This window comes from Dipodomys ordii, unplaced genomic scaffold (assembly GCF_000151885.1).
Source record: "Dipodomys ordii isolate 6190 unplaced genomic scaffold, Dord_2.0 Scaffold7, whole genome shotgun sequence".
In the NCBI taxonomy this organism is placed as follows: domain Eukaryota; kingdom Metazoa; phylum Chordata; class Mammalia; order Rodentia; family Heteromyidae; genus Dipodomys; species Dipodomys ordii.
The window spans coordinates 20,691,699-20,708,039 of record NW_012267223.1 but is presented as its reverse complement, the minus strand read 5'-3'; the positions used below and the strand labels follow the sequence as shown (position 1 = coordinate 20,708,039).

The window sequence follows — 16,341 nt, the reverse complement described above, 5'->3', positions numbered from 1 at the left end:
GAAGTGGCGCTGTGGCTCAAGTGGTAGAGCACTAGCCTTGAGCTGAAGAGCTGAGGGACAGCGCCCAGGCCCAGAGTTCAGGCCCCACGACCGGACCCCCAAAAAAAAGAAATACCCAAGAGAGCCCGGCGGGCGCCGGTGGCTCACGCCTGTAACCCTAGCTATTCAGGAGGCTAAGATCTGAGAATCTCGGTTCAAAGCCAGCCCGGGCATGAAAAGTCTGTGAGACTCTTATCTCCAATAAACCACTAGAAAACTGGAAGTGGCAATGTGGCTCAAGTGGTAGAGCGCTCACCTTGAGCTGAAGAGCGCAAGGACATTGCCCAAGCCCAGAGTTCAAGTCCCACAACCAACAAAAAAAAAAAAAAGAAAAAAGAAAAGTAAATACCCAACAGAATTGGTTTATCTTTTCTTTTGATCTTTCAAAAAGAACTGTAAACAGTCAAGGTAAAAATCGTACATGTTAAACTGTAATATATGGACAAAAAAAAGGTTAAGAGCCTTACCCGCAGCTCCAAACATCTATGGCTGGTGTATAACGTTCCTCTCCCAGTAGTAGCTCTGGAGGCCGGTACCAGAGAGTAATGACTTTATTTGTGTAAGGGCGACTGAAACATAAAACCATCAAGACACAGATTAACAATGGCTTTTCATGAAAAAATATACAATTAAATGCAACTAGAAATAGATGCCAAGTATACAGCTTAATCACAGCAAAAGACAAAGTCACAGATAAAGAAATAACTTCTATTCCAATGTGCACTGACAAAGTATTACAGCCAAGGACTGGTTTAAGAGTTTAGATAAGCTAGCACCAATGTGAGGATTGAGGTTCAAAGCCAGCCCAGACAGACAAATCTGTAAGCCCCAATATTGGCAAAAACAAAACCCACTTTCAGATAATTAGCAAACTCTTATTAGATAATTAGGAAAGTTATTAATTAGCAAACAGTAATTTCAATTGCAGAATAATTGAGAATAAAAAAAGATTATTTACTATTTCCTTTGTGATCTTTTTTCTTTCTTTATTTACTTGTGCCAGTAGTTCTGGGTTTTGAACTCAGGGCATGGGCATTGTCCCTGAACTTTTTTGCAAGGATAGCCACAGCTCCACATCTGGCTTTTTGGTAGTTACTTGGAAATAAAGAGTCTTACTAACAGCCTGCCCAGGCTGGCTTCAAAGAGCTATTCTAAGATCTCAGTCACCTGAGTAGCTAGGATTATAGGCATGAGACACTGGCACTTGTTTTTGTTTTTTTCCCTAGTCCTGGGGCTTGAATTCAGGGCCTGAGCACTGTCCCTAGGCCTCTTTTTTGCTCAAGGCTAGCACTCTCCCACTTGAGCCACAGCACCATTTCCAACTCTTTCTATTTATATGGTACAGAGGAATCAAACCCAGCACTTCATGAAGGCTAGGCAAGCACTCTACCACTAGTGGCTTTATTTATTTATTTTTTATTTTTTGGTCAGTCATGGGGTTTGAACTCTGGGCTTGGCCGATGTCCTTGAGCTCTTGAGCCACAGCGCCACTTCCGATAAGAGTCTCATGGACTTTCCTGCCTGGGCTGGCTTTGAACTGCGATCCTCAGAGCTCAGCCTCCTGTGTAGCTAGGATTATAGGCGTGAGCCACCGGCATCCGGGTCTCGGCTTTTATTTTTTGAGATGGAGTCTTGCTATGTTGCCCATACTGGCTTAGAATCCTTGGATTCAAGTGATCCTCCTTTCCATAGGTAAGTCTGATAATGCCTTACCTCTCTTCAGAATTATAGAGCCGTGCAAGTCCAAAGTCTGCAAGTTTGATTTGCCCACTGTAAAACAAAAATAATTATTTTTATAAGTAACAGCAGTACCCTCCAAACTATACCTGAGAGTTAAGTGCCAATTAAGGAGCTAAAAGCATCACAAAATGAATTTTTAATCTCTGATCTCTTATTTCCATTGTTAAAGATCGTTCTTACCAATGAAGTGTCTTTGACTACTAAAGTTAACTTCAGGCTATTTTTGAAAACTATTCATGCATTTTTTTTTTTTTTTTTTTTGTTCCGGTGTGGGGCCTGAACTCTGGGCCTGGGCGCTGTCCCTCAGCTCTTCAGCTCAAGGCTAGTGCTCTACCACTTGAGCCACAGCGCCACTTCTGGCTTTTTTTTCTTTTTGCTTATGTGGTACTGAGGAATCGAACCCAGGGCCTCATGCATTTTTTAATTTAACTAATCAAAAACACTACTGTTTATTTTTCTGTATGAGTTACGGCAAGAGTGTATTTGAACAGCAAAAAGTGTTAGAGGTATGCCTCACATCTGCCTAACAAGCATGAGGATTTAAGTCAAACCCTTGTACTGAAGAGAAAGTTTCTCAGAGGTGCTGACTCTTTAGGTCACATGAATCTGTTTTTATCCTCCCCAGTGCTGGGAACTAGATCCAGGGCTCTAATACTTCCAGCTCTGAACCCGAATTTTTCTCTTTTGTGGAGGCAGTACTGAGGTTTGAACTTAGGGCCTTGAGTTTATTAGACTGGTAACCTACCACTTAAGCCACACATTTTTTTATTAGTATGTGTTAGTTGTGCAGGGGTTACATTGTGAAATTTATGCGCTTGTATACAAAGTAGTATCCAGATCATCCTCTCCAACTTTGCCACTCTCCCCCAACTCCCTCATTAAAACAATTTTAACAGGTTTCATTGCTCGATTTTCATACATGTAACTAAGCTATGTCCATTATATTCACCCTCTTTGTTAGGTGTTCTTCCTCCTGGTGCCTACCCTCTTATGAGCCTGTTTTACTTTCTTGATATTTTTTTTTTTTAATTACACCAAGGAGTTTCACTATAGTACTTTAGTCATTCATGTCTTTAGTTTTACTTAGAATGACCCTATTAGTTTCTCTTCTACCACTGCCACCCCAATCTTCTTCTGATCAACAGCTTTCATAAAAGTTCCTTATGCTTTCTTCATACACTTCCACTGTATTTAAAAATTTCTACCCATCTTTCTTTTTCCTTTCCCACATTACTCTCATCTTCTTACACAGTCCCACAGTTAGAATCCTGTTCTGGGTATACGTGTATGTTTTTGTAGACAGGTATATACATGTATGTACATGTTCATTAATATGCATTATCTTTTAAGTGTAGCTTCCACATGAGTAAAAGTATCTACTTGGCTTTTTTAGCTTAGTTTATCCTACTGAATATAATGTTCTTCAATTCTATCCATTTTTCTGAAAATGACATATTTTATTTTTCTTTACTATTTAATATTCCATGGAATATCTGTACCATATCTTCTTTATTCATCTATTGGGCACCTCACTTGACTATCATGAACACTGCTTGTAATCCTATTTTTTGCTTATACTGGCCTTGAATCATAATCTTTCCACTTTTAGCTTCCCAAGTTGAGTATTACAGGTGTGATCTACTAGTGTCTGGAACTTCATTTCCATCAAATCTACATATGATGCCAATAAAGCTGGTCTGAAAAGCTTCCTTTTTTTTAAAGGGATCACAACTACAGTTCCCTCTGTTCTGTATTCCCTCCTCCCACCCACCCCCAATGCTGAGAATTGAACCCAGGGCTTGTGAATGCTAAGAAAGTACTCTATTAGTGAGCTACATCCCTAGTCTTAGTATTCTCTTTGACAGTGGTATCATGGAATATTTTAAGAAGCTGCAAATGTTGGGATGTGGCTTAAAAGTCACTTATTAATTGCCATTAATTATATTCATCTAGATTCATATAGCCTATTTTAATCAAATTTATACATTTGCTACTGCTTGGGGAATGAAAAGCCAAATTATATTTTTGTAGAGGGCCACAGCTTCTCAAATTTCTTGACATCCTTATTCTGAGGGCTTGAGATGATCCAAATCTCAAAGCATACAGTGAGAATGAAAGTTATAATGGCGACAGATATATCGTGATAGTAATTAGGCTAGACCTAAGTATTACCAGCATGTTTCATCTCATTTACACTAGACACCAAGTTAATTACTTTTTCTTCTTTTATAGACAAGGTCTTATTACTATGTAGTCTAGAGCTAAATCTTCCTGCCTCCACCTCCCAAGTGCTGGTATTACAGGCATTTGCTACATGCCTGGTTCAAGTAAGTAATTAATTAATTCATTTTTACAGTATGTGGAACTTTGCACTTAGCTAGGTAGGCTTTACTACATGAGCCATGCCAGTCCTACTTGTGATTTTTTTCTTTGTGTATTTTTAAGGTTGGACACTTGGGCTAGAACTTGGTACATAATGCTTTCCCTCTTTGGCTGGCACTTTACCAATTGAGCCATACTTCCAAGTGTTGGTTATTTACTTTTATAAGATTATCTATACATAGTTTTACAAAGGAATTACCATTCAACAAAGTACTACAATGCATCTTGAAACCACTTGATTTTTTGATAGATGGAATTGTTAAGTTCCTAATTCCAGATCAGTAGAGAATTTGCCTTTTCTGCTCTAAATAAGGAATTGAACACAACCTGAAGAAGTAAATCATACTATCATATCATTTAGTGCTGTTCCAAATGGTTAGTTCTCTCAGTTAAGTCATGAATATTGCAGGTTAATCCTTTTGTCTTTTGTCAGCATCCTCATCTATTCTAGTTAACTGTCAATATAAACTTCAGGCATTCTCCTAAGTGTCAGAATCCACCCCCTACCCTTTCACACCTTGAAACAACAAAATTTTACTTTAAATACACCTTATTCAGAATAAAGATTATGGACACCTTATCCACTTTACCCAAACTTTACTGGGCACCAGTGGCTCATGCCTATAACCCTAGCTACTCAGGAGGCTGGGATCTGATGATCACAGTTCAAAGCCAGCCTGGGCAGGAAAGCCCGTGAGACTCTTATCTCCAATAAACCACTCAGAAAACTGAAAGTAGTGCAGTGGCTCAAGTAGGTGGTAGAGTGCTAGCTTTGCTCTGAGCTCAGGGACAGTGCCCAGGTCCAGAGCTCAAGCCCCACAACATCAACAAAAAAGTTAACTTTTATTGAGACAAATATAAGGAAATGACATTCATTGAAAAAGAAAAGTTGTTAGGCACTGGTGGCTCACACATATAATCTTAGCTACTCAGGCAGAAATCTGAGGATTGTGGCTTGAAGCCACATTGGACAGGAAAGTCTTTGAGACTCTGGTTTTCAATTAACCACCAAAAAACTGGAAGTAGAGCTGTGACTCAAGTAGTAGAGCACTAGCTCTGAGCAAAACAAAAACAAAAACAAAGCTAAGGAACAGTGCCCAGACCCTGAGTTCAAGCCCCAATATTGGGACTTAAAAAAGAAAAAGGCTCAAGTATGGGCTCCTTAACATTTTTGGTTTTTCTATTTCCTGGAGTTCATTTCAATAATAATTATTTTATGTAATCAGATACACAGGAATTATACCTTTTATTCCTCCCCTATGAATATCCTCCTTTTACCTATAAATCTACTTGTAACTTTATCTATCTCATTCTCTTTAGTTACAGAAAAAGTTTGTCAACTTCATTTCTAGCCCAAGGATAAGCAATCTCTCTAGCCAAAGCCATGATTCCATCTTTTCTAGAATCTTGCACCTTTAAAGTTATTTTGGTTCTTGGAATAGGAGTTAAGCGGCTCAAGTGGTACAATGCCTACTTGTCAAGCTCCAGGCCCTTGTATGTATTTGAATGAGTATGTATGTATGTATGTATGTATGAATTTTGATTCTATTTTTTCCTATTATTTCCTTTTCCATTTAAATGCTCATATCCCCACAATATTTAATAAAAAAAAATTAGGGACTGAGGGTTAATTTAATGGTAGAATGCTTGCCTCGTTACATAAAGCTTTTGGATCAATCCCTAGCACTGGAAAAAAAATTAAAACTAATTGAAAATATGCCCACCACTTTCTTCCCATTATACTAAACACTTTCTTAGCCCTCATTCAACACTGTCACCTCTGATTGTGTGTTCTGTGTGAGCAGTACTTGTCTCACACTTCTTTTTTACTACTTCTTATACATCTATGATATCCCTCTTCTGTGCTCAAAGTTGGTACTCTACACATCTCCACTTCCAGCTTTCTGCTGTTTAATAATAAAGAGTCTCACTGACTTTTGTGCTCAGACTGGCTTCAAATTATGTCTCACAGATCTCTCTGACCATTTCTCTTGGGTTCCAGTTTTGACATCTTTTCTAAGCTACAAGTAAGTGTGTGTGTGTGTGTGTGTGTGCGTGCGTGCGTGCGTGCGTGGTGTCCTGGGGCTTGAACTCAAAAGAGACTGCACTTTTACTGCTTAAGGCTCATATTTTATTTGAGCCACATCTTACTTCGAGCTTTTTGATGGTTAACTGGAGATGAGTCCCACACACTTTTCTGCCCAGTATGTCTTTGAAGTTGTGGACCTTCATCCTCAGATGTTAGTCTCCTGAATAGGATTATAGGCATGAGCCACCAGTGCTTGGCAGCTTTCTTCAGCTTTCTTTTTTTTTTTCTTTTTTGGTAAACTTGATGCTATTACCAGAGTTTGAAACTGGGATAAATGCTCTACCACTTGAGCCATATCCTAGACCTTTAACTGGGGATAAGAGGCACAGCACTGGAATTTGAACTCTGGGCCTTGTACTTCCTAGGCAGGTACTCTCTCTATCATCATTTGAGCCATTCTCCCAGACCCTTTCACTTCTCTTTAAGTAGAGACTTAAACTTTTGCAGGGACTGGCCCCTGACTTGGATAATCCATCTTACTACCACTTGCCTAGCTGCTATGACAGGCATGCTACCATGCCCAGCTTGTTTTGGTGAGATAGGGTTTCATTATCTTTTAGCCTGGGCTGACCTTAAACCTCAATTTTCTTGATTTATACCTCCCAAGTAGACAGGATTACAGACACCAGCCACTATCATCAATCTCTTCTATGATTTTTAACTACAAATATATAGAGAGATGGGCTGGGTGCCAGTGGCTCACACCTGCAAACCTAGCTACTCAGGAGGCTGAGTTCTGAGGATTGCAACTTGAAGCCAGCCAGGCAGAAAAGTCCCTGAGACTTGTATCTCCAATAATCTACTCAGAAAAAGCTAGAAGTGGGGTTGTGGCTCAAGTGGTAGAGCTCTAGCCTTGAGCATAAAGAGGCTCAGTGACAGTGCCCAGGCCCTGAGTTCAAGCCCCAGGATAATAATAATAATATATAGTTTGATGTTCCAATAGGACTATATGACCAGTAGATGTCCTTATCCTGCCTATAAAATAGAATATAGAAGAGATTCACTTTTCCTCCTACCCATTCAGTTTTTCTATAGTTCTTTAAATGGTTAGTATTTGCCACTCTTTTATTTAAGTTTCTCAAGTCATAAATTTGTGAGGTATCTTACTCTTCTTATTCATTCCCCACCATTCCAGCATACTCATCAACCAAAGCCTACACTGTCCATGCTTATTATCAAGGTCTAGATTAATTCAAGCACTAACCATTTTTTATGGTGAACTTTTGACTTTTTTTCTTTTTTTTTTTTTTGTCAATTGTGGGGCCTGAACTCTGGGCCTCGGCGCTGTCCCTCCACTCTTCAGCTCTATCACTGGAGTGCATCAGCCCCACTTTTGGCTTTTTTTGCTTATGTAGTGCTGAGGAATCGAACCAAGGGCCTCATGCATGCAAGGCAAGCACTCTACCACTGAGTCACCTCCAAGCCCCGACTTTTTTTCTTATGGTGAACTTTTGACTTTTTTTTTTTTTTTTGGCAGAGCTAGGGATTGAACCCAGGAAATCACACATGCTAGGCAAGCACTGTACCACTGAGATACATCCTAAGCCTCCTTATCAGTGGGGTCTTAGTAGCTTTCCCTTCTATTAGTCTATAACTATAGTGTGGTGACAGACTAGTCACTTTTCTGTCTAAAGCAATCTGGCTTAATTTACACTAGTGTAATAAAAAGATAATGAACATCATCAGAGCCCAGCCTTGCTCTTCTCCCTTTCTGTGAAGATGTTCTTTTTTCCTTCTCCTGCTAACAACTCCTCCTCATTTTCTCCTAGCCTCTGAATAGTTAGAACCAACTGAGCAGTGGAGAGGTCTAATGAGTCAAGACAGTCAAGGGATTCCTACTTAGCAACCTGAATAAGGAGTTCAATTTAGTCTGAACCTCATCAGTCTTGACTATGGATCTCAAAGGATAGAAGGGAAATCAAGCAGGTCTGCAATTATTCCTTGCTCTGAAACATCCTCCCATGAAGGAATAGAGAAGACAGTAGAGTAATACCATAGACCATAAAGCTGAAAGCTAATTGTTACCATCATTAAATTTTGGGTTTTTTCTAAAATGTTGTCTGTTTTGATCAAATCCAGGCTCTCACTAATATTAAGCAAGCCTTAGTCACTGAGCTTTACACCAGCAGCCTCATTAATTTTTCTTCTAATTTTCTTTTTTATTTGGTCTGTCATAGGGCTTGAACTCTGGGCATGGGCGCTGTCCCTCAGCTCTTCAGCTCAAGGCAAGCGCTCTACCACTTGAGCCACAGCATCACGTCTGGTTTTCTTGTGGTTTATTGGAGATAAGAATTTCATAGACTTTCCTGCCCGGGCTGGCTTTGAACCGGGATCCTCAGATCTCAGCCTCCTGAGAAGCTAGGATTACAGGCAGGAACCACCAGTGCCCGGCTTCTTCTAATTTTTATTTTTTTCAATAGTGGAGACTGATTTCAGGACCTCCAACATGCTAGGCAAACACTCAACCATTTGAACCACATCCTCAAACCTTTTTTTTGGGGGGGGGGTCCGGTCATGGGGCCTGAACTCTGGGCCTGGGCGCTGTCCCTCAGCTCGTCAGCTCAAGGCTAGTGCTCTACCACTTGAGCCACAGCACCACTTCCGTTTTCTTTTTGCTTATGGGGTGCTGAGGAATTGAACCCAGGGCCTCTGCATGCAAGGCAAGTGCTCTACCACTGAGCCACCTTCCCAGCCCCCTTGTTTTTTATTTTGGAATAAACTCTCACTAACTTTTACCTAGACTGGCCTTGAACCTAAGATCCTCCTGCCTTCTACTTTGGAGTATCTTGAACTACAAGTATGTGTTACCCAGCTCCTTCTTTATAATTACTGTTATTTTGTGCCAATCCTGGGGCTTGAACTCAGACTGGGATGCTGTTTCTAAGCTAATGCCCACCACCTGAGCCACAGCTCCACTTCCAGATTTTTGGTGGTTAACTAGAGATAATAATCTCAGACTTCTTTCATGCTGGAGCTAGCTTTGAACCATGATCCTCCAGTTTCAGCCTCTTGTGTAGCTAGGATTACAGATGTGAGCCACCAGCACCGGGTTCTTCATTAAGTTCTTGATGAACTATTTACTATGAATTTAGAGTGAGTAACCTTCAACTTTAATGGAAATGGTGACTAAGAAGAGACAGCAACAGAATACTTTTTTCTTTTTTGAGATAGGGTCTCACTGTGTTGCCCAAGCTGATTTCAGTCTCCTTATAGTCCCACCTTAGCCTCCTGAGAAGCTGGGATTACTGGTGTGCCAAAGGATATGATTTAAAGACTAATTTTTTTTAACATGTTGTTGCTAATAATATATCTATTTAAGTACAGTTAAAAACGCGTTCATCATACAATTAAAATTTAAAACAAAGCCAGGTACCAGCATTTCACACATATAATCCTAGTTACTCCAGAGGCTGCGACTGAATGGTAACAGTTCACAACCAGCTTGGGCATAAAAGTCCTCCAAAATAATCAACAAAAGCTGAACTGGAGGTATGCCATAAATGGTAGAATGCCAGTCCTAAACAAGAAAGCCAAGGAGAGCTCAAGGCACTGAGCTGACCAAAACAAACATAAACAAAAACAGCTAGAAACCTTTCAACCATAGATTAGAAAAAGTTTAAGTTCCTTAGTGGAGTATACAATATTCTTAAATTGGCTCCTAGTAACCATCCAGCTTCATTATTGTTATTATGTGCTTCATTCTTCTTGCTCTAACAAAAATAATCCATTTTATGGTTACATACAACACATTAACTGTAACCCCTCTGTACATCACCTCGACAATAAAAGTTTTTAAAAAAACACAAAAAATAACATTGCTGGGGCTGGGAAGGTGGCTCAGTGGTAGAGTGCTTGCCTTGCATGCATGAGGCCCTGGGTTCGATTCTTCAACACCACATACGCAGAAAAAGCTGGAAGTGGTGCTATGGCTCCAGTGGTAGAGCGCTAGCCTTGAGCTGACGAGCTGAGGGACAGCGCCCAGGCCCAGAGTTCAGGCCCCATGACTGGCAAAAATAAAAATAAAAAAATAACATTGCTTTCATATTTAAGTACTACTGTACACGCAGTTTCTTTGAGCAATTTGTTGTTATCCTCCTAAAATTCTAGCTCCACAGTGACCAGTTATCTCATATGAGAGTTTTCATGCTTACTCAAGACAATTACAGTGAATTCCAAATGGCTGATTAATCTACTCCATAAAGACAGGAAATGTGAGCAGGGCACCAATGGCTCATGCCTGTAATCCTAGCTACTCAGGAGGCTGAGATCTGAGGATCACGGTTCAAAGCCAGCCTGGACAGGAAAGTCCATGAGACTCTTATCTCCAATTAACCACCAGAAAACTGGAAGCTCAAGTGGTAGAGAGCTTGCCTTGAACTGAAGAGCTCAAGGACAGTGCCCAGGTCCAGAGTCAAGCCCCACACCTCCCCCCCCAAAAAAAATTTTTTTTGAAGGCAGCCCAGAACAGGAAAGTCCATGAGACTCTTATCTTGAATTAACATGCTCCAGGACCGGAATTTAAAAAAAAAAAATCCAAACACAGTAATTTCAGTGATACTATACTTGTTCTTTATCCTATACCAGTCAGAGAAGAATGCCAAAGTCTAATGTGCACATAATATATCTGATGGAGCTGGGAATGTGGCTTAGTGGTAGAGTGCTTGTCTAGCATGCATGAAGCCCAAGGTTAGATTCCTCAGTACAACATATACGGAAAAAGCTGAAAGTGGTGCTGTGGCTCAAATGACAGAGCTCTAGCCTTGAGCAAAAGAAGCTCAGGGGCAGTGCCCAGGCCCTGGGTTCAAGCCCCAAGACTGGCAAAAAAAAGAAAAAAAAAGAAAAAATATATATCTGATATCACAAATGTAATGTGGACAAATAACCAGAGAAAAAGAAAAAATCTTCTGAATTTAACAATCAGATCTTGACTGCTTATACTACAAAAGTGAAGTATTGGATAGAAGGCAATTACCAACTAGTGTTTACTCTGAAAAGAACAATTTGAGAAAAGTTCAAGTACCTAAAGAAAGAGGTATGTTCTCCACTAAAGAAGGGAATAGTACTAAGAACTCAATGCATAGGGCTGGGAAGGTGGCTCAGTGGTAGAGCGCTTGCCTTGCATGCATGAGGCCCTGGGTTTGATTCCTCAGCACCACATAAGCAGGAAAAAAGGCGGAAGTGGCACTGTGGCTCAAGTGGTAGAGCGCTAGCCTTGAGCTGAAGAGCTGAGAGACAGCACCCAGGCCCAAAGTTCAGGCCACACGACCGGACCCAAAACAAAGCAAAACAAAACTCAATGCATATTTCAATTTGCTTAGGGTCACAACATTAAAGTTTATTGACTGATAAATAGTTCTCTGAAGATTCCTTTAGAATCTGAATAGTTTTTATGACAGTAATACAATCCCTCTATAAGTTGTTCCATTAATAAACTGATATGATCCTCAGAAAAGTACAACAAATACTTGTAAATAAAAGTCCTTAAGGCTAGGAATGTGGCTCAGTGATAGAGTGCTTGCCTAGCATTCATGAAGCCCTGGGTTCAATTCCTCAGTACCACATGAACAGAAAAAGCCCGGTGGGCCCTGGTGGATCATGCCTGTAATCCTAGTTACACAGGAGGCTGAGATCTGAGGATGTTGGTTCAAAGCCAGCCCAGGCAGGAAATTCCCCATGAGACTCTAATCTCCAATTAACTGCCAGAAAAGTGGAAGTGGTACTGTGGCTCAGATGGTAGAGTGCTAACCTTGAGTCAAAGAAGCCTTAGGACTGGCAAAAAAAAAAAAAAAAAGTCCTTATAATTCTTTTTCTGTACCTTTTCTTTACTAGCACTGAGAAGCACCATTGATAGAGTACTCAATTTTAAATTGTTCCTACGGTTCAAATACCAGATTCAGGTAAACAGAAAAAAACTGTACTATTAGGTTTACTTACAATCCAATCCAATTGAATTCCTGAAACCCAGCAAGAGTAGTTAAACTTTATTTGGTTACTACATTACCTGTTGTTCAGCAAAATGTTGGAACACTTAATATCTCGATGCAGGAAATTCTTTTTGTGACAGTAATCCAATCCTTCCATAAGCTGTTTCATGAATGATTTGATATGGTCCTCAGAAAAGTGCACCAAACCAGATTCTAGCAGTCCCATTAAATCATGGTCCATATACTCAAAGACAAGGTAAAAAGCACCTATAAAATGAAAACAATTACTTAAAAATGGAATTGAAAACAAATTTTAATATAATAATTTTGAAGTTGACCATGAACTCAAATAATGTTGTGATTTTCTTTATTTTTTATTTTTTGGGTAGTGCTTCTGGGGCTTGAACTCAGAGCATTGGTCATGTTTTTGCTCAAGGCTAGTGCTCTATCACTTGACACACAGCTCTACTTCTGGATTTTGGTTGGTTAATTGGAGATAAAGAGTTTTATGGGGCTGGGAAGTTGGCTCAGTGGTAGAGTGCTTACCTTGTACACTTGAGGACCTGGGTTTGATTCCTTAGTACCACATAATCAGAAAAATCGTGAAGTAGCATTGTAGCTCAAGTGACAGGATGCCAGCCTTGAGCTGAAAAGCTGAGGGACAGTGCCCAGGCCTAGAGTTCAGTTCCCATGACCGACCCCCCCCCCCAAAAAAAAAAGCGTCTTTCCTTCCCTAGCTGGCTTTGAACTGTAATCCTCATATCTCAGATTTCTGAGTAGCTAGGATTATAGGTATGAACCACTGGAGCTTTTTCTTTTTTTGGTGTTAATGAGTTTGAACTCAAGGCATTGAGCTCTTGCACAACTTTTCAATGGCATTCTACTTGGGTCACAAAGTTAACTGGAAGCCTGTCTGCCCAAGCTGGCTTGAGCCACATTTCTACTTCTGGCTTTTTGATGGTTAACTGGAGGTAACAGTCTTATGGACTTTCCTACCTGGTCTGGCTTTGAACTACAATCCTCAGATCTCAACCTCTTGAGTAGCTAGTTATAAGTGTGAGCCACTGGCACCCAGCCATAAGCATATTTTTGATAAATTAAGTTCATATTTCTCCTGTTTGTCAAGTTTGAGGCCAGCTGGGGCTACGTGATAAGTTGAAGGCTAGCCAGGACTGCAACTCTTAAGAGTAAACTCAGGGCCCTCAAGGTTTTTAGGCAAGTGTGAGATCACTGGACTACATCTCTAGCCATTCAGTTAGATGGACTCATTGACTGATTGAGATTGACTGATATTGTGGTTTGAACTAAGGACCTCATAGTTTCTTTTTTAGAACTTTTTTTTTTTGTCGGTCGTGGGGCTTGAACTCTGGGCCTGAGCAATGTCCCTCAGCTCTTCAGCTCAACACCAGTGCTCTACCACTTGAGCTACAGCACCACTTCCAAGGACCTCATAGTTTCTAAGTAGGCACACATCAATTTAGCCATACCTCCAGTTCCTAGAAAAGTCTATGAGACTTTTTATCTTTAATGAACTACTCAGAAAAAGCTGGAAGTGGGCTGGGAAGGTGGCTCAGTGGTAGAGCGCTTGCCTTGCATGCCTGAGGCCCTGGGTTCAATTCCTCAGCACCACATATGCAAGAAGAAAAAAGCCAGAAGTGGCGCTGTGGCTCAAGTGGTAGAGCGCTAGCCTTGAGCTGAAGAGCTGAGGGACAGCGCCCAAGCCCAGAGTTCAGGCCCCACGACAGGACCAAAAAAAAAAAAAAAAAAAAGCTGGAAGTGGTGCTGTGGCTAAGGTGGTATTAAGCAAAAGAAGCTTGAGGATAGAGTCCAGGCCCAGAGTTCAAGCCCAAGGACAGGCTTTGGACCTCAATCCTCAGATCTCAGTCTCTTGAGTGGCTAGGATTACAGGTACAAACCACCAGAGCCCAGCATATATTCTTAATGTTGGGGAGAATACAGTAAGATAAGCATGACAATTTTCTTTCATAAAATGAATCTAATTTTAACTAAGGAAACTCCTTTGACTAATTCTTTTTTTTTGGGTCATGGGGCTTGAACTCTGGGCCTGGGCACTGTCCCTGTGCTCTTCAGCTCAAGGTGAGAGCTCTACCACTTGAGCCACAGCGCCACTTCCAGTTTTCTATTGATGAATTGGAGATAAGAGTCTCATGGACTTTTCTGCCCTTTTCTGCTCGGGCTGGCTTTGAACCATGATCCTCAGAGCTCAGCCTCCTCTGTAGCTAGGATTACAGGAGTGAGCCACCAGCGCCCAGCTCCTTTGACTAATTCTATTTGTAAGTGATTATTAGGCTAGGGGTGTGTAGTTCAGAAGTAGACCACATTTTAGCACATGTGAGGCCCTGGGGTTAAATCCTAGCAATTAACAAATAATGAAATACAAGGTAAAGATGTATACATACACACACACATAAACACAATGCTGTTCAGCTGGGCACTGGTAGCTCATGCCTATAATCCTAGCTACTCAGAAGTTGAGATCTGAGGATCGCAGTTCAAAGCCAGTCAGGCAGGAAAGTCCATGAGCCTCCTATCTCCAATTAACCACCAGAAAACCGGAAGTGATGTTGTGGCTCCAGTGGTAGAGTGCTTGCCTTGAGCTGAAGAGTAGAGGCCTAGGCCCAGAGTTCAAGCCTCACAACTGGACTCGCCCCCCCAAAAAAAAAATCTGTACAAATATTGCTACTATCAGGCGTGGTGGCAAAACACTTCTAATTTCAGATATTTGTGAAAATGAGGCAGGAAGGTTGTTGCAGGTCATCCTAGCCAATCTACTAATGCCCCCATCCTCCAATTTCCCCTCAAAAAAAAAAAAAAAAGAACTGAGGGTTTTTCTTGTTTGTTTGTTCTTTTTTGTTTAAGCAGTTGTTTTGGTTTTGTTTTGTTTTTTTTTTTTTTGGCAGAGCATAGGAGGGCCTTTCTATATTGCCAAGACTGGACTTGAAGCCATGGGTTCAAGCAATACTGCAGGGTACTCGTGGCTCACTTATGTAATCTTAGCTACTCAGGAGGCTGAGATACGAGACTCAAGGTTTGAAGCCAGCTAGGGCACAAAAGACCTCAAGACTCTCTCCCATCAGTCAGCAAAAAGTGAAGTAAAGGTGTAGTTCAAGTGGTAAAGCACCATCGGCGAATGAAAAACAATCCTCCTGCCTTAGCCCCCTAAGTTGCTGGGGACAACATGCATGAATCACCATGTCAGGCTTGCATTAATTTTTAAAGTGGCAACTAAATGCCCAACACAGGCTTGTAAATTTGGTTTTATGCATTTTTAAGTCATAAAGGTATTTTACTGAGGATTTTCTTTTTTCTTTATTTTTTGCCAGTCCTTGGGCTTAAACTCAAGGGCTGTGCACTGTCCCTGAGCTTCTTCTGCTCAAGGCTAGAGCTCTATCACTTGAGCCATGGCATCACTTCTGACTTTTTCTGTGTATGTGGTATTGAGGAATTGAATCTGGGGCATCATGCATACTAGGCAAGCACTCTACCACTAAGCCACATTCCCAGCCCTTTACTGAGGATTTATGACAAGCTATATCCACAACACTTAGAACTATCTCAGTTACATTATAAAATATGTATAGTAAAGAAGCAAACAGGAAGTGGCGCTGTAGCTCAAGTGGTAGAGCGCTCGCCTTGAGCTGAAGAGCTGAGGGATAGCGCCCAAGACCAGAGTTCAAGCCCCACGACCGACCAAAATAAATAAATAAATAAAAAGACTCAACTACATTCTATAAAAAAAAAAAAAGCACACATACCAAAATGTTAATATTACAGTGATTTATATGGTGAGATACTGGGATGGGGTAGGAGGAAAGTATTTGCCATTTTTTCTTGATATTCTAGATTTTCAATTTTTTCACACATTATAGCCATTTTTACTTTTTTTTGGGGGGGTTCCCCCCTTCTCTTCCTTTTTTTCTCTCTCACATTTCTGGCCTGGAGTATACTACATACTAGGTTAGCCTTTATCATCTTCCTAGCTTTAAAGAAATCCATCATCTTTTTTTTTCTGTTTTTGCCAGTCCTGGGGTTTGATCTCAAGGCCTGGGCATTGTCCCTGAGCCTCTTTGTACTCAAGGCTAGCCCTCTACCACTTGAGCCACAGCACCACTTCCAGCTTTTTATGTTTATGTGGTACTGAGGAAT

The 16,341-nt window shown here is 40.8% G+C and overlaps 1 protein-coding gene across 7 annotated transcripts in view; it reads right to left on the bottom strand.

Annotated features, from left to right (window-relative positions):
* Cdk12 (cyclin-dependent kinase 12) overlaps window positions 1-16,341 on the bottom strand; it is a 103,399-nt gene that overhangs the window by 55,134 nt on the left and 31,924 nt on the right. For all 7 annotated transcript variants that reach the window (XM_013037945.1, XM_013037946.1, XM_013037947.1 and 4 more), the window contains exons 7-9: window positions 12,252-12,441; window positions 1,753-1,809; window positions 507-608 (exon numbers count right to left, since the gene is read on the bottom strand). In XM_013037945.1, the coding sequence (XP_012893399.1) occupies window positions 507-608; window positions 1,753-1,809; window positions 12,252-12,441 (349 nt within the window). The remainder of the gene's footprint in view (window positions 1-506; window positions 609-1,752; window positions 1,810-12,251; window positions 12,442-16,341) is intronic.